This window comes from Archocentrus centrarchus, chromosome 18, assembly GCF_007364275.1.
Source record: "Archocentrus centrarchus isolate MPI-CPG fArcCen1 chromosome 18, fArcCen1, whole genome shotgun sequence".
Taxonomy (NCBI): domain Eukaryota; kingdom Metazoa; phylum Chordata; class Actinopteri; order Cichliformes; family Cichlidae; genus Archocentrus; species Archocentrus centrarchus.
In genome coordinates, this window is record NC_044363.1 from 15,579,832 (window position 1) to 15,604,842 (window position 25,011).

Here is a 25,011-nt window from a genome sequence, read left to right on the forward strand (position 1 = left end):
ACACATCATGTGTTCCCATTTTTTTTTTTAGGTGAGTCAATGAAAAATGCCCAAGATAACACAGTTTGGCAGGCATGTAAGTTTATTTTTGCACCAGCAAGGCGATTCCCAAAGAGCTATTAACTGAAAACTCGGCATATCTCAGAATGGTGTGCAGTGTGTCTATAAAGATTTTGAGTGGAGGACACAAGAAGAAGTCTCAGGCCTAAAAAAAACTATCTACTGCAGGTGAACTGTATCTGAAAGTCGTGTCCTTAAGAAACAGGGAAAAAATCCAGCAAACACCTGACACAGGACCTGAGAGATGCATTTGGACCTTCAGCTGATCTAGGAAGGGTGGCTATCAAGAAGCCACCCTTCCTCTGAGACCATTTCTGATGAGGCTTCAGTGAACAGCAGATAGATCAGCTGAAGGTCCAAATGCATCTCTCAGAGGAAGGGTGGATGTCAAGAAGCCATTCTTAAGGAAGGAAAACAATATGCCAAATTACAGTCAAAGAATTGGACTGAAAATCAGTGGCAACAGGTCTCATGGAGTGATGAATCCAAATTTGACATTTTTGGATTAAATTGTCGTTGGTATGTACAGAGATGAGGAGAGAGGAACAACAGTGAGTCTACAGCCATCTGTAAAACACAGTGAAGGCTCTGTCATGGTTTGGGGCTGCATTTCAGCAAGTGGTGTTGGAGATCTTGTCAAGATTGATGGAATTAGACACAGAAAAGTACCATCAGATTTGGATCCACCATGCAATACCACCTGGAAAGTATGCAATTGGCAATAGCTTCATTTATCAGAATGACAATGATCCCAAACACACTGCCAATGCAGTGAAAGCATACCGGGATAGAAAAGCACACAGTGGAGCCTAATAATCATGGATTGGCCTCCCCAGAGCCCGGACTTCAACATTATTCGATTCGATTCGATTCAGTTCAATTCAGTTTTATTTATATTGCACCAAATCGTAACAAACAGCCACCTCAAGGTGCTTTGTGATCATCTTGACAGAGAACAGAACAAAAGGAAGAAACATCCAAAGAAGAGATTTGAATGTCTTTCAAGAAGCCTCAAGAAGTATTCCTGAAGACTGCTTAAAGAAATTAGAAGAAAGCTGCCTCATACCAAATTCTGAGCTTGTTAGAATTGGACAGACTTGGATTTTTGCCTCATATACTGTACATGTTTCAATAAATTGCTGCAGCTATTTCCCATTTTCATAGCAAAATTAAAGACACGAGGGGTGGCTGAAGACTTTTGCACAGTGCTTTATATTATTATGAGGCCACTTTGATTTGATTCTCTTAACATCCACCTCATCACTGGGGGCCCATTTGGGTTTGGGTTCGGTTAACGTCTACCCTGGAACACCTAAACAGGTTTACTTCTTTAATGTCTTAATGCCTGGAGGATGTCAAGAGGTTAAATTAAATATTTAACATGAGACCCAAAAAAATTACTTTTAAAAACTGATGTTCAGGTTTTCCTCAAACTGTTGATTCACCATCCATGAGTTTGGCTTTGAAATAAACTAGCAGTTTATGATAGTTTCCACCAGGGGTCACACTCTGTCACCTTTTAATGAGGAAAGAGTGCAGAGTGCTGCATTGAACTCTATTTATGCCACTGATCTCATATTGCTACATAAAACACAGAAGAATAAATTAAGCGTATTTTCCACTCTTTTTTCTAGCATCACAGATTGGTGAAATGATTATATTAATTATTTTGTGAAATAAAATAAAGAGCCTACAAAGTGATGTTTTAATACATGAGTTCTCTGCTATCCTTCGGAAACCTTTACAGTGAAGCGGAGCTCCTTGTTTTAGTGTACAGGAGCAGCTTCTTGTTTTGTAACAGCTTTTGCTCATTGCTCTCTGCAGTGATTTTTTCATAGACGTTGAGCTTTTATCTGTTTAATCAGCCTAAGTTAGGACAAGTAAAAGCTCCTTTTGAGGTTCCTCCCCTATGTGGGACTGCAGAGTTACAAATGAAGACTTCACTCATCCTCTATCCCAAAAGTAGGTTGACTTTGGGATGGAGTTTGGAGATATTTTCTCCAGTCTAGTCTTTTTTTGTCTGAGAATCTTATCCTGTTCGTTGTGTTGCTTCTCTGGTTTCTTTCCTTCCGATGCTTCCTTTTTGCTATTGTTAGTTTGTTTGTTTTTTATCCACTGCAAATAAACAGGAAAAGGTAGAGATATTGCAGGATTGCTTGCTTCTTTTTTTGGACATGTCAGAAGCGGACTAAGCCGTCTGCTGCTGAGAATAGATGCAAATTAAACTGGTCAGGTGAGTTTGGAACAATAGAGAAAATAGGCAGCGCGTCTATTTTTGGATCAGCCTGAGCAACGCGGGGAGCGTTTTCACACAGGCCTCAGGCATAAGTGAGAAACTAAAGGTCACTTAATTAGCTTGCTCGTCATAAATTATTCAGTGGTGTCTTAGTCACTCCTGCAGGACTGTAGGTCTTTTCAGCCTTTGTAAAACCAGTTTCACGCATCTCCATGTAGCCCAGTGATTGACAAGTACAGGCAGTGCTTTAAAAATCAAGAGAAAATAAAAGAAAGTTTGTTTATAATGCATAAAAAGTCAAGCAATTCACTGCTGCCCTAATACCCAGTACCAAAAAAGAGACAGCAAAACATAAACGCATATGATAGGCTGTAATTTTCCACTGTCTGACTGTCTCTGTGATTTAACTTCTGCAGTTTCATTTCATCAGCTTACGTCAGTTATGTCTTCCACTCATGCCTTAAAATAAATGTGAGCTTTTATTTACTTGAATCAGTGGCACTTTATCTATTTCAGACAGACGCTGGTCAGTGAATCACACACCACAAAGTTCTCCTGAAAGCAGCTTGTTTTCCTGTTGCTCTGTATTTGTTGCAGTGAAATCCTCCTCTCTCTGACTGGCTGGCATTGTGTTGTATGTCGGGTTGTATCCAGGCACTTCCCTCTGTTTATTGGCATTTATAAATGTCATGCACTGGGACGGGGAAATTAGCCTCTTTGGAGGAACTTTTCAGTTCTCGCTGGCTTTTGAAAGTCTGTCACATGATGATGCACACAGCAGCCAATTAACACCAATTCCTAAAAATCGTATCTAAGTCGGACAATAAAGTAACAACGTCCTCATTGACAATAGTAAGTGGAGTGGAAAGCAATGCTAATTTTCTCTTCACTCCATTCAATTTTATTTCTATCATAGCAGATCACAACAACAGTCATCTTAAGCTGATTTATAAACTTAGCACAAAAAGTAAGGAAATTTGTGTTTGGTTTATTATGTCTTTGCTCAAACAATGCTTCTTGGCAATACATTTTATACAGTTGGAAAACTTGTTTATTTCCCCTTAAATGGTGCCACATTTGTGAGGACAGTCAGGATTGTCATCCTTTCTCTCAATACAGAGAGAAATCGAGATGATATTCTGCAACCAGTGGGAATCCCACATCTCCACAGTCTGGGACCGAACTCTATCCTCCAAGATGACATCCCTCTACTAGCCTGGCCATAAAATGTGTGTCAAGGCACTTTATATTCACATTTGCATTACCTCGACATCTTCACCAAAAACAAATTCTGTGTTTGTGGAGAATGGTCCTCTTTAAAATCACTTAAATTCTATGGATAGACCTTCTCAAAAAGTCCCATCCAGCCTGAGAGGCAGGGTACACCCCAATCTAACCTTTAAGATATCTTTGGATGGAGGAACCTCAAGCAAGAACCAGAAGCCTTAGTGCTGTGAGGCAACAGTGTTAAGCTAGCACATAAGTTTGAAAGACAAATTACAGCATCCACTGCTGAGCATTTATAATTTGATGTTGAGTATTATCGTGCATACGTGATCTTATCACCTGGTTTCATCATGCACACTATGCATGGTTATAAACCCAGCAGCTGCATCATCTATGCTGCAGTATGAGCGTGTGTGTTTGCTGATGTCATAAAATGACTGGTTTGCCAATATAAGCAAAATATTAGTAGGCCAATAAAGCGGTGTAATTAGTAAAAAAAAAAAAAAGAAAAAGAAAAAAGAGAGAGAGCGAGAGAGAGCAAGAAACAGAAAAACAGAAATAAACAATTTAACTATTAGAAATTCAGGCTTTTTAACTTTGCTGCATTTCTTTCTGCTTCGATTTTTATGAGATTAGATTTAAATGTGTACTGAATATGTACCATATATGCTGTGTATGTATACCTGCAAGTTGGTGCATTTGTACACAAAGGCAGCCTTGCCTTTGGTCTGTTTTAATAACCCATATGTCGGCACCAGTTTTGCCACAGGGTGTACTCTTCTTGGCTTTTCTTTTTCTTTTTCTTTTTTTTTTTTTGCACTGTTTCCATCTCACCTTTCTGATTTTTTTAGCAGTTTCTTTGCTGGAGTTTTGTTGCCTTGTTTGCGCTGTTTCCCCCTTCTAGTTGCATTGTGTTTATCTTGACTTTTCTTTCTTTTCAGCATTTGCTTTGCCCTGTTTTTGCCTTGCCTTCTACACATTTTTTTTGCACTTCAAGTTACAAACAGTTTTATTGTTTGATGTAGCATCACAGTGTAACAAATGTATAGTGTACAGTCATGAACGATGGACAAAGAAACTCAAGAGAACCCCAGAACCCCTGAGTTTGTGTATGAAGTCTGGATCCTTCACGCAGGGCAAAGTTTGGGCTGATTTATAATATAGTAAATTTGTGTTTTTGGTTTCCTACGGGACTCGTTCATTAGCCAACATTAAACTCTGCACCTCACGAGCTAAAACCCTGAAACAGATCTTTAGTCAGGCGCGGGCTGACGGCATGAGGAAAACACGTCACACCTGTACCTGACCTTTGACCCGTCCTCTCCGGCCGTCTCTACCTGTTTGTTTATCTTCATCATATTTACATAGCTGCTGCAGGACCGGAGCGCTCGTCCTCGCGTGCGCACACACGACCCCGCCCACACTCACCTGCCTCCCTCGCGCCCGAACCTCGGTTCCAACAGTCGCTCGCGCGCAGCCACACGAGAACTTTCTGGACTACTATTTTTGACATTTTATCATTATTTATTTTTTATTTTGTCCTTATGTGAATGTTCAGCGTGCGTGTGAGCGAGGGAGGAAGTTACGCGTAAAGTGGGAAATGAAGCTTATCGTTTATGAGGCATCTAACGCTGAAAGTGGCAGTGAGTGAGACGCTAACATCAGTAAATAATGAGGTAAGAATCTCCCCGTCTTTCTAACACGTTGACGTCCTTTAAATCGATTTACCTTTGGTGCTTTATTCATCCGCAACCGGCTTTTTTTTTTTTTTTGCCCTGACGCACAGTTTATATCGCCCATTTAAGTTTTTACAGTTAAATGGGTTTAAAGCCTTAATAACCACCAAACAAAAGTAAATCAGTACTTCACCTCAAGAGGACAAAAGTATTTTAAACCGTTCTTAATCCTAATAAAGTATTTTTTTAAATTATTATTTGATGGTTGTATGTGTAGCCAGTTAGCGGTTTATTAAACTTTAACAAACTTGCTGCCATCATCCGTTACCCCAGAGACAGCTGTTTCAATAACAGGTAGGTTTGTTACTTTTCCCTGTTTGCTGTCTTTTTGACTGAACTCGCTTTTTAAGCTCTATACAAAGTCAGAGTTTCCAGGTTTTCCTTGGAAGTTTCTCAGTAGCAGGTTCCTTCTAAACTTCACCACCTGCCCTTGAACTTGTGGAGGAAATCCTTAAATTGGAGGACTCTTTTATTATTATTATTATTTTTGGCATGAACAACGAATTTTAATCCCTAAAATTAAGACACTGGATGAAGTTTGTGGTCTCCAACACACAGAATTAAATTTAAAATGTTTTTTTAAATGACAAATGTCAAATATATGCCTCTTTTAGCTATCATTGATAAAGATTTGCTACTTTTTGTGTTATATAACCTAAAAAAAAACAGTTGGCCTTTGGGTTTGGAGGAGCAATAATAGACTTTTCTCACTTATATGTGACACTTTAATGAGAAAACATTTGTTGAGTTTCCAAATTAATAATTTTTTATGGTGGTTTTAGTCCAACAGGAGATGTTGTTTTGTACTTTTTATTTAAAATTTTAATTGAAAGTACTCCTTTACCTGCCTAACATTTTTGAGAACCTGTACCGGTTATCTGTTCCTGCACTGATTTTGAGCCAGAGGTACTCTTGGAAAGCCCCTTCTTTCTGTAAAGTGCCTCACGGAGAAGCAGAATAGAGTAGTGAAACCAGCAGGCATGGGAAAAGGGACACAAAGTAAGAACAATAACTGTGCTGTCTCTGCCACATGAGCAGACACAGTGCCCCTGTGTAAACGTGTATAAAAGAAACCAGTCTGTTGTCACTCAGCCTCAAAGTGTGTGGCTTAAAGCTGACCTCCTACGGCAGGGCAGGTCAGTCAAGGTGAAAGGTTTGAATCAGATGAATTACTGGATAATCCCTCCATGACTCTGCTATTAAATCTGATATGTATTAAAAGGATATTTTAATCTGTGAGTCAATGGGGAGTTTGAAGCAGCAATTGTGGCATTTTGCACGCTGATCAGATACAGAGGTGTGTGTGTGTGTGTGTGTGTGTGTGTGTGTGTGTGTGTGTGTGTGTGTGTGTGTGTGTGTGCGTGTGCTTTTTTTTTTTTTTTTCTTTTCAGACCACAGGAAAAGGGAAGAGGTAGATCAGAGCAAACCACTACATGTAGGTGGTGGCTGGAAAAAATGTTTTTAATGCTCAGCAGGTGCGTCAGCTACGTGTCATTCCAGTACACACCTGAACAGGGTGCACACATAATTGTGCTACTGGGGAAGAGGCTGCAGCCAGACTAACAAGTTTTTTTGCATAATGGGGAAATGACTAGAAGAAGTCGGTCATTAAAATAGCATTAAAACCAAGGGGAGGTAAAAGCTGCATGCACTTTTTTTCGAGCTTTGTAAGCGGGACAGTAAGTTGACTCGGGGGCTAAATATCTGATGCTGAGTGTGAAGGTTTAGCTTTGTTTAATCTGTGCTGATTGTGTGGTTTTCTTCCTTTCTCTTTTTTTTTTTTTGACAGGGAGATCCTTCTTCCTCCCAGTATGGATCAGCGCTCATCTAAGGCAATTATCCTGCAATTTAAGGTTCCTTATCGACAGTCTTTAGGACCTTAACAGATCCCCAAGAGTTCAGAGGGAACAGCTTCAGCATCATCATCTGATCTGCAGAACGCCGAAAACAGAGGAGCTGGTCTTTCTCTGACGTCATCAGCACCTGACAAGGAAAAATAAAGACAAACAAACACTGTTCTAGTGTGTTTTTGCCATGCAGACAAGCTGACAGACACACAGAGAAAGCAAAGTGACAGGTTGGCAGACTGCGAAAGCCCTCGCACTCACACGAGGTCACCATGCCAGACGAGTCCCGAGCTATTCAGGATGAGGGGAAGCCCGGAGCAGAAACATCGCAGGTGTCCTTGGTGCCAAATGTTGTTGTCTCCAGTGTTAGGGAGGACATAGTTAGTGGGCGTAACATCACTGAGCTGGAGGACTTCACAGACAACTTAAAGCATTCTGTTAAAAACAGAAATGGCAGAACACGTAGTCTCATCGTCGGAGGTAAGTCAAGACACAGTGAATCCCAGGTTTCTGTAGAGTTGGGGGTGGTCAAGACAGCACAGGCCCCCAAACCAAAGAAAACCACCTCTTTGGTGAGGCGAGCAGGTGCAGACCCTGATAAACTGCAAAATGACAGCAGGGCTTCAATGCAAAAGAACAGCTGCAATGACTTGGATGGCTGTGCTAATTTAAGTGCCGATTCCTGTGACAGAAACCTGTTTGAAAAGACAAGCTGCATCTCTCCCGTCAATCTATCTGAGTCCAGCTTGGACACTGCTCAGACTGACAAAAACTCTAAAAACAGTCAACATGAGAACAGCAATTTCGAAGCAAGCCTGACTGCTAGAGCAAAAGCAGAGAACTCACTAGGCGGAGGTTTGCCCGAATTTCCTGACGTTTCCTCCAGCATCAACCAATCCAGGGACAGCATCGACATCCGGCTGGCCAATGAAGAAGACGACAGAGACAGCGACAGACGGAGCATCTTGTCTAGGCAGACTGTGAAAGAGGGGTTGTGCTGCTGCTATCAGGCCACCCACAGGGCTTGTATGCGGTGTGTGGAGGAGACTCCGTATATGGTGTCGGGACTGGTGCTGGCGTTGGTCTTCAGTTTGGTCATCATCATCGTTCTTGCAGTAACAAGGGTGAGACACAAAGTCTGTTTGAGAGAAAGAGGAGGTGCAGCTTCATGTGTGCAAGCTGCACTAACCTGCCGTGCTTCAGTTTGAGAAGTAAATCCTACCAAGGTCCATTTTTCTGGGCAAAATCTGGTCCCTTTATGTCTGATTTTGATGCAGGTTAATCTGCAAATCACACATAGTTGCTGTTTCCAAAATAAAAGCATGTGTCTGTAGTTTTGTTTTTTCAGTACAAAATTTAACAGAAATTTTTGATCAGATAGCCACACAGACTAAAATGCTGAGCTGCTTGATAGCTGGCTCCTTTAGTCCTCATTGCCCTGGTCAAGATACTGAACCCCAAATTGCTCCTGATGCATCCATCGGAGCATGAGTGTGTGACAGATAAAAAGTGCTTGAAGTGTAAACTAAAGTGCTCTATGACTGTGTGTGTATGTGTGCAAATTGTTCAATATAACTTATACTGTTCGGCAAAAGCAGAAAAACACCATACAGATGGCAGTTTTTCACTTATCAGAAAACTTGTTTGTTTGTAAACGGTGTTGTCTTTTTTTGTCTTTTTTTTTTGTCTTTTTTTTTTTTTTTAATGGACCTGAAATTACATCTTTTCAGCTTTCACTTTTTAAAAATCACCTTTTCAAGTTTTTTTTTGACAAGTTTTTGCATGGTGCAGTGTTGGCTAAGTAAACTATTAGGTTAAATTCCCTAAAATGTACAAATTCCAGCTTGCTCTAAGCTGAGAATTTGCTGCTTTACTCCAGCATAAACATTAACAACTTTTTCTGGGAAGTTTAATGATAATTGGTTGCAGATCCAGATCCATAAGGGTCAGTCACCCAGACCTAGAGATCAGTTGGCAACCCCAGGCAAACTCCGGTTGCTCTGGAAAAATGTGCATTCCCCAACCAGTTGGCAATTGGTTACTAGAGGTTCCTGGGTGAAATCCATCACAAAAAGGGTGCTACACTAAAAACCTCCTTGTGATTGCCTTGGTCACCCTCTGTCTCTCTCTCTGTTGCACCACATTTAAGATTATCAGCACGAGCACCTTGCTAGAGAAATCTCACGGCCAGTGGCGCCATGAAAATGGAGGATTAAACCTGTTCTTCAAAAGCGCTGCAACATTCCTGTTGAGCTTCAGTTAGACCACATGACTTCTTACTCTTGCAAGTCATTGTTGCACATGAAAGCAGTGCATACAGCCTTTGAAAAGACTGTTTAAATTACTTATTTACGATGTTAAAAATGGACTTAAGTGAGCTGGGGAAAAATGTGTGTATTGTATCAAAAAATACAACATAAAAATGGCAAAATATCTTTTTTAACAATTTTGAAGCTGGAACAAAGGCTTTAGGCTCAACCTAATTTCAGTTATTCAACAGTTCACATTTTCCACACACCAATTTCCTTTTTGGAGGTCAAAAAGATGTTTAAAAAGAGACATTAAATTAAATTTAACTTCTTATTTATGGCCCAGCTAAGCAATGTAGTTCCTTTAACACAAGAATCAGAAAACACTTTTTTTTTACTTGTACTTGTGAGTTTCAGTCCTCATCATATTGTCTAACATACATACACCTACATTTGAGTCAGAATAAAGTCTTGTGTTTGCATGGCAGTATTTAGTGCTAACATTTGCTGGATATTCATTACCAAACTACCGTGCTAAGCTCCCTCCCATTTAATTCATAAATAGACCGCCACTTTTAAAGTAGATAGATGAGGCTAACATTTAGTCAGAACTAATATTTCCATTTTAAAAATAACCCTGATCCTCCATCTCATTGTGAAAATTAAAATACTTTTACATCCCATGGCTGAAGCAGATTAAAAACATGCCACCACCTGTTTGAAGCTGAGCCCGGCTTTCATGTCTGATGAATAAAAGCATTTTAATTTTGCTCCTTTGTGTTGAGTGGACAGGTGTTTTTTTGGATATAGTAAACAGCAAAGTAAGCTCTTCCAAATCCATATTAATAGGAAGTGCTCCTTTTCCTGCCAGTGTCTCTTAATGCCGTTTATCTTTAGATAAAGCATCTGTGCAGGAGTAGAGAAATTTGTCTCCTTTTACAACATTTTTTTAAAGCTTTCAACCAGCTGAAATGTTCCTGTCATTAAAGGACTGATTTCCTGTTTCTGTCTCTTCACAGGATGTTAAATTCCATGTGGCCGCTCTGGCCATTGTTAGTATTGTTCTTTGCCTGACCACGACCCTGCTCGTCTGCCTGCCCTGGTTGGCCACAGTGAGGCGATGTCAAGGAGCGCTGGCCCTCTTCGTTTGGGCGATCCTATACATCACCGCCATGGTCTTTGTCTTCACAGGCGGACCTGTCACTGCATGGGAACAGGTGAGAGGGAAGCAAATAAATGAGCTTCAAAAGGAACAAGGCAAACACAATGTGGTTAACATGCTACATGTGGTTTGAGGCTGGGAGAAGACATAAACCAAGCTTCGGGGCGGGGGGGGGTCACCCTCCCTGTGATGGTCCCAAGCCTAGATAAATGGGAGGGTTGGGTTGGAAAGGCAACCGGTATAAAATCTGTGCCAAATCAGCATACAGAGCCATCCACTGTGGCAGCTCTTTGAGAAAGTAGAAGACCACCATGGCAGCTGGGGTCGGGCTTCAGCAACCCTGAAGAAGCTACATGGAAGAAAATGGATGGCTGTAGTAAAAGAGTGCTCGTCTAACTTGCTGGCATGTTTCTTTCTTCTTAGGTCGCGTTCTTTCTCTTCCTCTCTCTCAGCGTGTACACAGTGCTGCCTCTTTCCTGGGCCTGGGCCCTCATGGTCGGGATAGGGACCAGTGTTTCACACATCATCATCATCAGCGTCTACGTTTCTGTCACCAGCCAAAAGACATCAGACCTGGCTGTGCAGGTTCACACACTCATTATATTTGAATATGTTTAAACCAGTTTGTTACTGCACAAGTGTCATGGTACTGTTGCAGTTTTGACTTTGACTATTTATCCCTCTTTCTTTCTATTAACAAGGGTTTGGTTGTGCAGAATTTATTATTGGTATCTGTTACGGAAGCTCAGGTGTAAATGTTGGCAAATGTTTGCAAATAATATTCACGTCGAGAGAGATGTGTCAGTTTTGTGCATGAGCCAAAAAAACAAAAAAAAAAACCAACTCAAATTCAAATGTTACACAAAGCTGGTGGCATGTGATACAGTGGAATGCTGTAGTTTTCCATCAGCTGGATTCAGTTGCATTTGGAAAAATGTAAATCACCTGTTGTTATCTTTAGAGAAGTCATAAACCTCGTCATAAACACATGCAGTTACAGTTGTGATCAGTTTACATCCACTCATCAAGGGTATGAATGCCATGGTAATTTTAGGCTTTGAATTTATTTTGGATTTTCTTGAATCCACACAGGGTCAAAAAAATACATACAGGCTCAAATAAATGCATGTAAATAATAATATATGTATATAAATGTCCATTAGCCAGTTGTACCTCAACCAGATGCTTTTGGTAGCCATCAACAAGCTTCTGCCATAATTCTGGATGGATATTTGACTGCTTTCCTTGGCAGAATTGGTAGAGTTCATTTAAATTGGTTGGTTTACTAGATGTTGATTTGAGATGAAGATCAAGAATTTGGAGGTAGTCCTCCTTCTTCATTATTCCATCCACTTTGTGCAGTGTACCAGTACCACTGGCAGTAAAACAGCCCCAGAGCATGATGTTAACACCACCATGCTTGACAGCTGGTACAGTGTTCTTACTTTTGAAAGCCTCACCTTTACTCCTCCAAACAAACCTTTTGTCATTGGCCTCATAGCTCAGTCTTTGTCTCAGCTGACCATAAAACTTTTCTCCATTTGGCTTGTCCGTGTGGGCAACTACAAAATTCAGTTGAACTTGAAGGTGTCAGTTTTTAAGCAGGGGCTTCTTTCTTGGTGGGCATCCTCTCAGTCCACAGTGATGTAAAACTCACTTCACTGTGGACAGTAATGCTGGCGTTCCAGTAGTTTCTAGTTCATGGCTGTCTTGAGTCTTGGTGTTCCTGGGTCGTTCCTGAACATCCTAACCAATTTCCTGCCATCTCAAGGTGACAGTTTGTGTCTTCTGCCAGACCATGGCAAAACGGCGACACTTCAAAATAATAACTTGTTTGAACTGATGATCTTGGACTCTGCAGTTGTTTAGAAATGTCTCCAAGAGACCGTCACAATTTTATAAATCTATAAGTTCCTCGGACTTTCCCGTTGTTCTGAGTACTGGTCAATCCAATGAGTGCTATCAATAAATCCTTTTTTATGCTGTCAAGGAGAAACTACCAGCTGAAGTCAGTCATGTTCACTAATGAGAAGTTAATAGGCCTTAACTTTGTCAGTAAAAGACATTGTAGAACCTTCAGTCTCACTTATTAAATGATTTAAGTGTGTGTGTGTGTGTGTGTGTGTGTGTGTGTGTGTGTGTGTGTGTGTGTGTGTGTTTGAGTCTGTACATACAGTTTTGACTCTGTGTGGATTACAGAAAAACCAAAATAAATTCAAATTTGTGCACTCAATTCTTGTTTTCTAAAGTCGTTAAAGATGTATGCTGCACAATCATTCCATCCTGGAAAAGGAACAGTTCAAGGAAATCATTAAAAGCCCAAAATTACTATGACATTATTGCCCATGAGTGGATGTGGATGTAAACTTATGTCCACAACTATATTTGTCTTTGTAAACAGCTGTGTAGTTTTCAGGTAGCTCTGTGTCACTAATTGGCATATAACAGTGTATATGAGAGGATGGTTAACAATGTATAAATCAACTCCTTCTCTCTGACTGTTTTTTCTCAGCTGGTCGCGAACGCTGTGCTGTTTGCATGCGTGAATGGCATGGGGATTTTTCACCTGTGGATGACTGAGAAAGACCTACGGCTATCCAATCACAAGAGAGAAGAGTACAGCAGCATACGCTCCAAGAAGAAAATAAGGAAATATCAGCAGGTCAGCTTATCAAACAGAAGTGACTCACATCAGCCCTGAAAAATTCCAGACCTGAGTTATTGTGTGGATGGAGTATTCATTTACTCTCCTTACCTTTGTTTAGTGCATTGCAGTTATTTGCTCACATGAATGACATAAATCTAAAAGTATATTACCCCACCCTTTATTGATTTTGACTCGGGGTATTTTATTCTCTGCCAAATGGACAATTCAGGAAGTTAATTTTCTTCTTTCTAGCTGCAGATTTCAGAAATAAAGATACAAGGGTGTGTTTTAATCCAAATATAATCCTGCAGCTACAGTATTAAAATAAATTCCCAACTTTATAAGAGAGTGCGATTAATTACTCTCTTTTCCGTTTCTCTTGTGGGCAGCTTGTCTCATTGACTCTGAATTTAAAATCATTATGTGTAATCACTCTCATTAAAGGCCTCTTTACATGGATACTGTATGCTTTTCTTGCTATTAGGCCAATAGATTAATCATTCACTTGTCTGAAGTCCAGGAGCGTATATAATAGGCAAACCTGAATGGAAACCATTTGCAGCAAGTAAACAAATAGATGAAACTTGATCCAGTGAGTAAACATGGCAGCGCTTCAAGGAGGCTTTTGATGGCCTCCTCTTTCTCTTACAGCCTTTGTGAACTCATCACCCACCTTCTCCACAAACACACACACACACACACACACACGCATACATGTAACCCCCATCCTGTCTGTTTCCTTGGCAACAGGAGCAGCTCCTGCTGTCCGTGTTGCCACGGTACATCGCTATGGAGCTGAAGACGGAGGTGATAAACAAACTCTCGAAGCACAAGAGCAATGACGAGAATCAATCAAATCCCCACAACTTTCACAGCCTATATGTGCGCAAGCACAGCAATGTCAGGTGAGGAGCGCAGGGAGAAGCTGCTGCCTGTCCTTACTGTAACTTCACCTCACTGTCTTCTACATTTTTGTGGTCTTCTGTGGATTTTTGATGTGGTTAATAGTTTTCTTGTTCGGTTTTCTTGACTACCTCAAGAAGTACACAAAGGGTCAAACAGACCACCAAAAACAAACACTTCTTCTCCCCAAGGGTTTCTAAATGTCCGTCAAAAGTCTTCAAATGTCCCTCAGTGTCAAAACAGATAGTAAGCGACGTCAGAGTAAGAGATAGCAGATAGCATCTTCAAGCAAGTTATTGGGGGTGAACTCACCTGCTGAATACACAATAAGGCACCAAATAAGGACTTCAAAAGCATTAATTTGTGTCAAATATATTTGTGGATGGGTGTTGAATACTTTTAGTCACGTCACAATAAAAAGTTCCAGCATACAGTCCTGCTATTTACACTCCCCTCCTCCACAAACAAATGTAGCAGTAACATCATCTATTTGTGTCTTATGTCTGCTCAAATTACATAATGCTGACCTAAGAAAACACACCAGGGCCCGTTCCTAAAAACATTACGGCACAATGCTGTGAATATGTTATAAAAACATTACATTTATAATGTAACAGCATAATCCCAACTTTGATATTCCATCATATCCATATTTTCTTTCACATTACTGCTAGGTTGGTAATGTTGCAAAATTAATAAATTATGACCTTTGTTTTTAATGTGTTTGTGGGGTTTGCATATTTAGATCACACAGTTAGGCTGCACCTTTAAGGCTTCCAGGCTATTTTTAGGTGTGTAAGAACAGTTGGTAAGATATGTTGGCAGTTGTATCTAATGCCTTATAAAACATCTAAAAATCCTGATTTTGGTTGCTGGGCATCACAGCCTTGCAGTAAACTTGTGGAAACCCTCCAGGTGATGATGTAGAAGGCTTGCTCATTAGGCACCAGGAATTAGTTTAACAACAATTGGTTTAGGAATAAAAATTACTCCTGATCTAGTACCTGGAACTACTTCAAAGCAGGAGGGAGAGCAGGTTGTCCAGCCAATTGGAAAACAGAAGTGTTTTTGAGGGAGATAGTGGACCCCAAACTGAGCCCAGTGAATCCATGTGAGGGTGGCATGTGATGGTTAGAAGGCCTTAAAGGCACAGTATAAGATGCTATATGAATGGATGAGTATGAATGAATGAGTGAAACACTGAGCTGCATCTCAGAGGAAATTCTCACATTTGAGGTTTAAACTCAGCAACTTTCATTTTACCTTGCTGTTTATTTTGAACACCTCACCCAGGAGGCGGCCAGGAGGCATCCTAATCAGATGCCCGAGCCACCTCAACTGGCTCCTTTCGATGTGGAGGAGCAGCGGCTCTACTCTGAGCCCCTCCCGGATGGCCGCACTCCTCACCTTATCTCTAAGGGAGAGGCCAGCCACCCTTCGAAGGAAACTCATTTCTGCCGCTTGTATTCGCGATCTTATTCTTTCAGTCACTACCCAAAGCTCGTGACCATAGGTGAGGGTAGGAACGTAGATCGACCGGTAAATCGAGAGCTTCGCTTTTACGCTAAGCTCCCTCTTCACCACGACGGACCGGTGCAGCGTCCGCATCACTGCAGAAGCAGCCCCGATCCGCCTGTCGATCTCCCGTTCCCTTCGCCCATCACTCGTGAACAAGACCCCGAAATACTTAAACTCCTCCACTTGAGGCAAGAACTCGTTCCTGAGCCGGAGAGGGCACTCCACCCTTTTCCGGCTGAGGACCATGGCCTCAGACTTAGAGGTGCTGATTCTCATGCCAGCCGCTTCACACTCGGCTGCGAACCGTTCCACTGCGAGCTGGAGGCCCCCCCCGATGAAGCCAACAGAACCGCATCATCTGCAAAAAGCAGAGATGAGACTCTGAGGCCACCAAGGAAGAAGCCTTCCGCCACCTGGCTACGCCTAGAAATTCTGTCCATAAAAATTATGAACAGAATCGGTGACAAAGGGCAGCCCTGACGGAGTCCAACACCCACAGGAAACAAATCCGACTTATTACCGGCTATACGGACCAAGCTCTCACTGTGGTTGTACAAGGACTGAATGGCCCGCAACAATGGGCCAGACACCCCATACTCCCGCAGAACCTCCCAAAGAACACCCCGAGGAACATGGTCGAATGCCTTCTCCAAGTCCACAAAGCACATGTAGACTGGTTGGGCAAACTCCCACGCACACTCGAATATCCTTGAGAGGATAAAGAGCTGGTCCAGCGTTCCACGACCAGGACGAAAACCGCATTGTTCCTCCTGAATCCGAGGTTCGACTAACGGACGCACCCTCCTTTCCAGCACCCTGGCATAGACCTTACCGGGGAGGCTGAGGAGTGTGATCCCCCGAAAGTTGGAGCACACCCTCCGGTCTCCCTTCTTAAAGATGGGGACCACCACCCCGGTCTGCCAATCCAATGGCACTGCCCCAGATCTCCACGCGATGTTGCAGAGGCGTGTCAACCAAGACAGCCCTACAACATCCAGAGCCTTCAGGAACTCAGGGCGAATCTCGTCCACCCCAGGGGCTCTGCCACCAAGGAGTTGTTTAACTACCTCAGTGACCTCACCCCCAGTGATGGTCAAGTCATCCCCCTCATCCCCAGACTCTGCTTCCACTACAGAAGGCGTGTCAGTGGGATTCAGAAGGTCCTCGAAGTATTCCTTCCACCGTCCGACTATAGCCTCAGTTGAAGTCAGCAGCACCCCCCCCGCACTATAAACAGTGTGAGTGAAGCACTGCTTTCCCCTCCTGAGTCGCCTGACGGTTTGCCAGAATCGCTTCGATGCCGTCCGAAAGTCTTTTTCCATAGCCTCACCAAACTCCTCCCACACCCGAGTTTTTGCTTCGGCCACTGCCCGAGCTGCATTCCGCTTGGCCTGTCGATACCTGTCAGCTGCCTCCGGAGTCCCACAGGCTAACCAAGCCCGATAGGACTCTTTCTTCAGCTTGATGGCTCCCTTCACCTCCGGTGACCACCATCTGGTTCGGGGGTTACCACCACGACAGGCACCAACCACCTTGCAGCCACAGCTCTGAGCAGCAGCCTCAACAATGGAGGTGCGGAACATGGTCCATTCGGACTCAATGTCCTCAGCCTCCCTCGGAATGCTGTCGAAGTTCTGCCGGAGGTGGGAGTTGAAGATCTCCCGGACTGGGGCTTCTGCCAGGCGTTCCCAGCGCACCCTCACAATACGTTTAGGTGTGCCAGGTCTGTCCAGCATCTTCCCCCGCCACCTGATCCAACTCACCACCAGGTGGTGATCAGTTGACAGCTCAGCTCCTCTCTTCACCCGAGTGTCCAGAACATACGGCCGCAGATCTGATGATACGATTACAAAATCGATCATCGACCTGCGACCTAGGGTGTCCTGGTGCCATGTGCACTTATGGACATCCTTGTGTTCGAACACGGTGTTTGTTATGGACAAACTGTGGTTTGCACAGAAGTCCAATAACAAAACACCATTCGGGTTCAGATCGGGCAGGCCGTTCCTCCCAATCACGCCCCTCCAGGTCTCACTGTCATTGCCCACGTGAGCGTTGAAGTCTCCCAGCAAGACTATGGAGTCACCAGATGGAGCACTCTCCAGCACCCTGCCCAGTGACTCCAAAAAGGGTGGGTACCCTGAACTGTCATTCGGCGCATAAGCGCAAACAACAGTCAGGACCCGTTCCCCAGCCCGAAGGCGCAGGGAAACTACCCTCTCGTCCACCGGTGAAAATTGAGTGCACACGGGCATGTCCCACCGGGAAGAGGCCCCGTGGTAGACCCAGGACACGCTGGAGAGATTATGTATCTCGGCTGGCCTGGGAACGCCTTGGGGTCCCTCCGGATGAGCTGGAGGAGGTGGCTGGGGAGAGGGAAGCTTGGGCTTCTCTGCTTAGGCTTCTGCCCCCGCGACCCGGCCCCGGATAAGCGGAAGAAAATGGATGGATGGATGGATGTTTATTTTGAATACATGTGTATTCAAATGAGTGTAATCTTTTCTATTTCAGTGTTCCAATGTAATCCTTGTATACACTTTAGTTTGGTATATGTGATGTAATTTTTTAATACCCACCAAGATTAATGGGTTAGTGAGCTGTGTTGTAAAATACATTTGAATGACAGAATAATTACTTAAACTGCAACTGATTATGAAACTCAAAAAGCAGCTTTAATGCTGAAGTTTCTTCTGAAACTTACAAAATACAAAACCTAGGCAGGACCGGAGTCGGGAATACAAAACTCTAAGTCAAAGGGAAGACTACGGAACAAGGGAACACACAATGAGGGATGAGGGACGACGAGACAAAGAACAGCAGGAGACAGAGACAATATAAACACTCACGGGATAACAGGAGGGCAGGTAACAGGTGGGACGCACAGCTAGAAACTATAGACATAATGAGGCGGGGAAAATAAACATAACACAAGCCACAGAAAACAACAGTTATCACAATTAAACAGGAAGACACAACTGAATGGGAAACAAAGGTTAACGTGACATAGGGGAGAACAGAAGAACTTGGCAGGAGAACATGGAAAGGTAAAGGACAAAATGCAGATGAGGCTGGGACACCAGGAACACATCTGAACCCACTGGGAAAAACAAGGCAAAGGGAGCAAAACTAAACAGTGCACGCAAGACAAAAGATTAACAAAATAAAACAGGGAGTAACTAAACTCACAGTCACTAACTTGACAAGGCACGGGAACATGATATCTAAGCGAGGGATAGAATACAACAACCTATAACCAAGAACAGAACCCAGATAACTAAAACTAAGAGGGCCTAAAGCAGACACAGAAACATAAGCGACTCAGGAGCTATGATATAAATCGAACCTGTGAACAGAATTAAAACCTGTGAACAAAAATAATATAATGAAACAAACCAGGAAAAGCTATAATAGGACATAAAACTCAAACTCTGGGTCCTAGACCAAGAGACCATGACAGCCAAATTACAGTTATTTATTTATTTTGCATTACTGAACAGAAACATTAGTTTTGGTGTTTGAATGTTTTGCTTGATTTGGTTGATTGATCAGATTTCTAAAATATTTGTCTTTTCTTGTTTTTATGATTGGTTGGTCTGATTACTTTGTAAAGCACTGTATGTGTACAGTATTATATTTCCTATGTTTATTCAGTCACTGTAAGCTACTTGAATATATCTAATATGTGGGTTTGTCTGTGTGGGTTCATGTAGCATCCTGTATGCTGACATCGTGGGCTTCACAAAGCTAGCGAGCACCTGCACGCCCGAAGAGCTGGTCGTTACGCTCAACAAGCTCTTCGGCAGATTCGACGAGATTGCCAAGGTGAAAATCCCAGCACGTCCATCCCAAAATAACCCAAAGACTCGTTTTCAGTGCCGTCAGTGCTGACCTCCCTGACTCTCTCTCTCTCCCTTTCTTTCTATATGTAGAAGAATGGGTGTCTTCGCATTAAGATCCTGGGGGACTGCTACTATTGTGTGTCTGGTCTGCCTGACCCCATTCCCACCCATGCCAAGAACTGTGTTCAGATGGGGCTGGACATGTGCACTGCCATCAGGTCAGTTTATCTTAAGTTATTTAAGATTTTGTTATGCACATATGAAGCCTGAAGGAAGAAAAAAAAATTATTGATGATTCGATTTCGCTCACAACCACAAAATGGGAGTGAGATCTTTCCATCAACCCAGATCAAAACTGCTGGACACAGATATGAAGATATGAAGACCTTCAGAATGACTGAAAGCCACAACTTAAACTTATACAATACAAAACTCTCCACAGAATGCACTATACAGGACAAAATATGTTCCAAATGGGCCTTACACACTCAAACATATGCACCCACTGCACAGGCAACTTTGCTGAGACATGTATGCATGCTATATGGTCTCGTATGGCTGTTCAGAAGTGCGGTCTGGGTGTCAGGAGGTTCTTGGTTGCCTGGAGCCCTACGGCACTTTTCTCAGCTCGTGCCAGGATGGCTGGCCTCTGGTGGGGTGGGCTGCCCATTGCCTCTGGTTCTCTGGGGCTCTTGCCCGTTTGGTCGTGGGGTCGCGATCTAGAGCCTCCCTCTTATGGGATGCGCACACGGTTGGCATCACGATGTGTGGCCTCGGGTCTTCAGTGGTCCTGTTGGGCTGCAGACAGCCCAGGTCTCCTGGGTCTTTCTCTGTCTGCCTCTGCCTCCCAGGGTGCATTTTTGCAGCTTCTCGCTCATATAATCAAGTATGTTTTGTGACAGAGACACAGACATTCACAGTCTCTCACTTGCTCACACACACACACAGACACACACACACACACACACACACACACTAACACAGTAACAAGATTGTTGGTTTTGTGTCCTCTTTGTTTTTGTTTTTGTTTTGTTTTTATCAGGTTCTGTTTGTTTTTTGTATGTTTTCTTGTAAGTGCTGCAGTTGATCATATGGACTTGTCTTTTCTAGTATTTTCTCCCCCTTTTTTTTCCTCTTTGTCTCTTTCTGTCTTTTTTTCCCCCCCTACCTGTCAGCTCGGGTGTTGCTATGTTGCACATATATACATGTGAATAATAATAAACATGAATAAATAAATAAAAGAAAAACACTAACAAGAGGAGCCTATAGAGAGTTTATAGAGCCCATCTTGGAAAAGCAAATGTGTTTGGCACAGCATTCAAATCATGATTCTGACTGCAAAAGCTGTCGAACAGGACAGGTTATCAGGAAGAAAAAAACCCACGTCAGTTCTCTGAATTTGCATGTGATGTACCCTGTTTAACTTCCTCTTCATGCTTGTGACACTCTGTTTGAAATCTACACCTGAGAGCCCACTGTATACCACTGCTGTATACACAGGTGCAAAATGTGGAAGCACCAAAATATATTAATAGTCCATAATACTCTCAAACTGCTCACTTCAGTGAGGTCTTGTGTTATTTTGTAGCACAATGTGGATGAAGTATAGAAATATTTGCACAGATTGCTCACATGTGGATGAAAGTGTATAACTCTTATGTCACAGTGGCATGTGAAGCTTATGATTGACGTTAATGTTTGTCTTACATTTTTGAGCTCCCCTCTAAGGCACGGTTTAAAAAAAAAAACACATTTTTTTACAAAAGCAGCTTTTACCATCAATGTGGATTTTTTTTTTTTTTTTTAAATGCTCCTGCACCCTGTGTCATCATGCAGCCCACATCAAACCTCACAAAACCAAACCACTTGTTTCACTGAGGTAGCAGGACTACTGGACCTGTTTTGGTATTATTTCGTCTTCTTTGGAAAGTTCCTCAGTCTTTCTGTTGAGCGACACAAGCACAGGTGTTGCAGTTATTGGTGTTTGAATGACAACAATGGAAATTTGAATCTCATTTTATCAAAAAAAAAAATTAAAAATTGCATTTAAAAATGTATTTTTTTCTCTCATGGCCCTGGGTTTTAATATGCAAGTTTTTTTATTTTTGTTGAGTTCTTGTTACAGTTTGGAATTTCTTGTGTTTTCTTTTCTTCTGTCTCCGGGTTTCTCTGTTGTGGTCATCTTTTGGGTGTTATGCTTCTTGACTCAGTGTTATTTGTCTTTTGTTTACTTGCTATTTTACCTGCAAGTGAACTAAAGTGGCCTGCTTCTGGTTTCCCTGCACTCACCTGTGCTCCTCTGGGTAAACGTTGGCTTCTCTGTCCTTTCTTGAGGTGCCTCTTATGCTCCTGTAATCTCCTGAGTGGTGTACTACAAAGCGAGATTAATGGGTTAGTGAGCTGTGTTGAGCTTAAAGTCAGACTTATCTGTCTTTTTACCTGGATAACTGATGCTGAACACATAACCTGGCTGGGAGCAGGTTATGTTCAGAGTTTTGATTTTAAAAGCATCTGGAAGCACCGCATTTTCGCAAATTCTTTAATTGCGGCATGTTTTAAGCACAGTATAGATTCTCAGCTGGGACAAGTTGTTAAGCCGTACCTTGCTGTGTTCATGAGTGAAGCTCAGACTGTATGTAAAATTCTCACAGGAATGCTTGTATTCATTTGGTGATGCATTAATACTTGATTTTGATCTGCTGCTAAGTCTCTTTTACTCTGCTGGAATTGCAGCTGCTAGATGACAGAACACACACCATGAATTAACCTCTTCAATCAAATGGATCCAGTTTAAAGTTTCAGAACTCTAATATGCAGCTGTTGCCTTAGAAATAAACAGCAGCACTGAGAGCGCACTCAACTGTAAAAGAAGTAACTTGAATTAAAATATTTATTTTACTGCTCTGAGTTCCAAATCACCAGTTAGTTATCACCATTTGCAATTTTTCGCACTATTCATCTCTTGTCCTTTTTACATCAGCGTTCAGAGCCCAAAGCAGAACACCTGGCTTAACAGAAAAAGTTGTGATACCCGTTATCTCTAATTGGGGTTTTAGGTTTTGTCGAACCAGCTAATGCCAATAAGGCGTGGCTGTGTTGAACTTCTTTCATAGTTTCATAGTTCCTTCTGTGTGTTTTTTTTTTTTAATCCTCCCATTTTATATCAGGCAGGAGGATACTGTTGTCATACCATCTGTCCATCCATCTAGACAGATGTGGTGGCTTACAACACCAGCTGTCAGCCACCTACAGTGCAGTCTTGAGATCCCTTCCCAGATGCCTCAATCCCCCACTCACACCTTACTTCAGGTGACCTCAGTAGGTCACTTGATAGGGTGGAGCAAGGTCACATAGTGGTTTCACCTGAAACCCCTGATGGTAATGACCCACGCCATTTTTCACACCTTGGCTCATGTGATGATGCGCATATCTTCATGTTCAGCTGCTTTCAGCACTGAAAAGCCTTCAGCTGATCCAAAATGCTGCAGCTAGAGTACTGACAGGGACTAGAGAGCATATTTCTCCCATATTGACTTCTCTTCATTGGCTCCCTGTTAAATCTAGAATAGAATTTAATCAGGCCCCATCTTATCTTAAAGACCTTATAGTCCCATATCACCCCAATAGAGCACTTCGCTCTCAGACTGCTGGCTTACTTGTGGTTCCTAGGATACTTAAGAGTAGAATGGGAGGCAGAGCCTTCAGCTTTCAGGCCCCTCTTCTGTGGAACCAGCTCCCAGCTTGGATTCAGGAGACAGACACCCTCTCTATTTATAAGAACAGGCTTAAAAAGTTCCTTTTTGATCAAGCTTATAGTTAGGTCTGGATGAGGTAACCCTGAACCACCCCTTAGTTATGCTGCAATAGGCCTAGGCTGCTGGGGGTTCCTATGATGAACTGAGTGTTTCTTTTCATTCACCTCTTTTCACTCTGTTTATACCCCACTTTGCATTTAATCATCAGTTATTATTAATCTCTGGCTCTCTTCCACATGTCTTTTGGTCTGTCTCTATCCACCAACCCCCAACCGGTCGCGGCAGATGACGGCCCCTCCCTGAGCCTGGTTCTGCCAGAGGTTTCTTCCTGTTAAAAGGGAGTTTTTCCTTCCCACTGTCACCAAGTGCTGCTCATAGGGGGTCATTTTGACTGTTGGGTTTTCTTTGTAATTATTGTAGGGTTGTTACCTTACAATATAAAGGGCCTTGAGGCAACTCTTTGTTGTGATTTGGCGCTGTAACAATAAATTTGAATTGAACTGAAGTAATAATGTGACAGTTGCACCAAATTAAAAAGGCAAATTGTAACTTCTGTCACAGTTGTATATTCTTCTTTCATTACTCGTTCTTATCTTTTTAGTGCTACAGATGAAACAACAAGGAGTGGCAGAAATGATCAGGGCTGAACTTTTCTGATTTAATTCACACGTTTGTCTCCCTGTAGTGACCTGCGAGAGGCGACGGGGGTGAACGTCAACATGCGGGTAGGCGTTCACACGGGCAACGTGCTCTGCGGTGTGATTGGCTTGCAGAAGTGGCAGTACGACGTGTGGTCAGATGATGTCACTTTAGCCAACCACATGGAGTCCGGAGGTCTCCCCGGGTGAGAGTCTTAAAATCTGTTTAAATGTAATGAAAATCTGAGCTGGTGGGTATTTTATTATTACTGTTTTCATCAATAGGCGGGTCCACATCACAGAGGAGACACTGCAACACTTGAATGGAGCGTACAAAGTGGAGGAAGGGAACGGGGAGACTCGTGACTCTTTTCTGACAGGCAGAAAAACATACCTGGTGATTGACCCCAAGAAGCCAGACCGTGTTCCTAGGAGGGCTGTAAAGGTAGGTGTCTGCCTGTCTGCGAGAAACAGGTCAGGTATTTTTTCCAAAAATCAAACCATATGAAAGAAGTGTAGCAGCAAAGGTGGTTAAATTTGAAAAGTTTAATGGGGGAGGATTACATTATAATTTTCTGCCTTAATTTCAGCCAAGCCATCTCACACCAGGGGAGAACAGGCAGCGTGCGTCACTCCGGATGTCTCAGTACCTCCAGTCCTGGAAGAGTGTCAACCCCTTCGAAGGCCTAAGCAACCCTGAGGCCAGACACACCAGGAAGTTACCCACTGTACGTATCTGTGCTGTTGTGCTGTTGTAGCTTAGTTTCTCCCTCAGAAATGCAGTTTCACACCAACTCTGGGTCTTTGCTTTGTCTTTAACCAGCGTTTCATCATTAACTCTGTTTTGTATTTAGGCAAAGTGACTTTAGTTCACCCAGCCTGTTTCTTACTGTGTATGTTTGTTTGATTCAGGAACGACCACCTTCTCAAGACGACTGGTTAGTACCAAAAATCCACCAACCAACATGAGGGAAAACATGCAAAATTAATGATTGTTATTTATCCAAGTATAATAGAAATAACTGGGACAAACCTGTCCTTCAGTCCATGTATGTGTTCAATGTGTTCTTGTTTTTGTCCCAGTTTGGTTGTTGATAACAGTGTGAGGGGATCACTGGACACGCTGGACATTAAGAGGTAAGATTTATTGTTATTGTGCTCCTTCAGTGTTAAAACATTTACAGTCTGGTAAAA

General features: G+C 42.6%; 1 protein-coding gene across 2 annotated transcripts; it reads left to right on the forward strand.

Annotated features, from left to right (window-relative positions):
* The first annotated feature begins 4,977 nt into the window (after positions 1-4,977).
* On the forward strand, positions 4,978-24,958 carry LOC115797137 (adenylate cyclase type 2-like). Of its 2 annotated transcripts, none has more exons than XM_030753622.1 (13): positions 4,978-5,199; positions 7,049-8,230; positions 10,375-10,572; positions 10,941-11,102; positions 13,030-13,179; positions 13,915-14,069; positions 19,296-19,407; positions 19,515-19,642; positions 23,865-24,023; positions 24,103-24,262; positions 24,408-24,545; positions 24,730-24,755; positions 24,901-24,958. In XM_030753622.1, the coding sequence occupies exons 2-13, from the start codon at positions 7,379-7,381 to the stop codon at positions 24,956-24,958; spliced, it is 2,298 nt and encodes a 765-aa protein (XP_030609482.1). In that variant the 5' UTR covers positions 4,978-5,199; positions 7,049-7,378. The 2 variants fall into 2 exon arrangements, with proteins under 2 accessions (XP_030609482.1, XP_030609483.1); XM_030753623.1 differs by lacking the exon at positions 4,978-5,199 and adding an exon at positions 5,499-5,553.
* Positions 24,959-25,011: the final 53 nt, after the last annotated feature.

Bases quoted from the DNA above. Each gene is read 5' to 3' on its own strand.
- LOC115797137 (XM_030753622.1), top strand. From the start codon at position 7,379: ATGCCAGACGAGTCCCGAGCTATTCAGGATGAGGGGAAGCCCGGAGCA. The intron at 13,180-13,914 runs GTCAGCTTATCA...CCTTGGCAACAG, and splicing joins AAATAAGGAAATATCAGCAG to GAGCAGCTCCTGCTGTCCGT. The intron at 24,024-24,102 runs GTGAGAGTCTTA...TTTCATCAATAG, and splicing joins GAGTCCGGAGGTCTCCCCGG to GCGGGTCCACATCACAGAGG.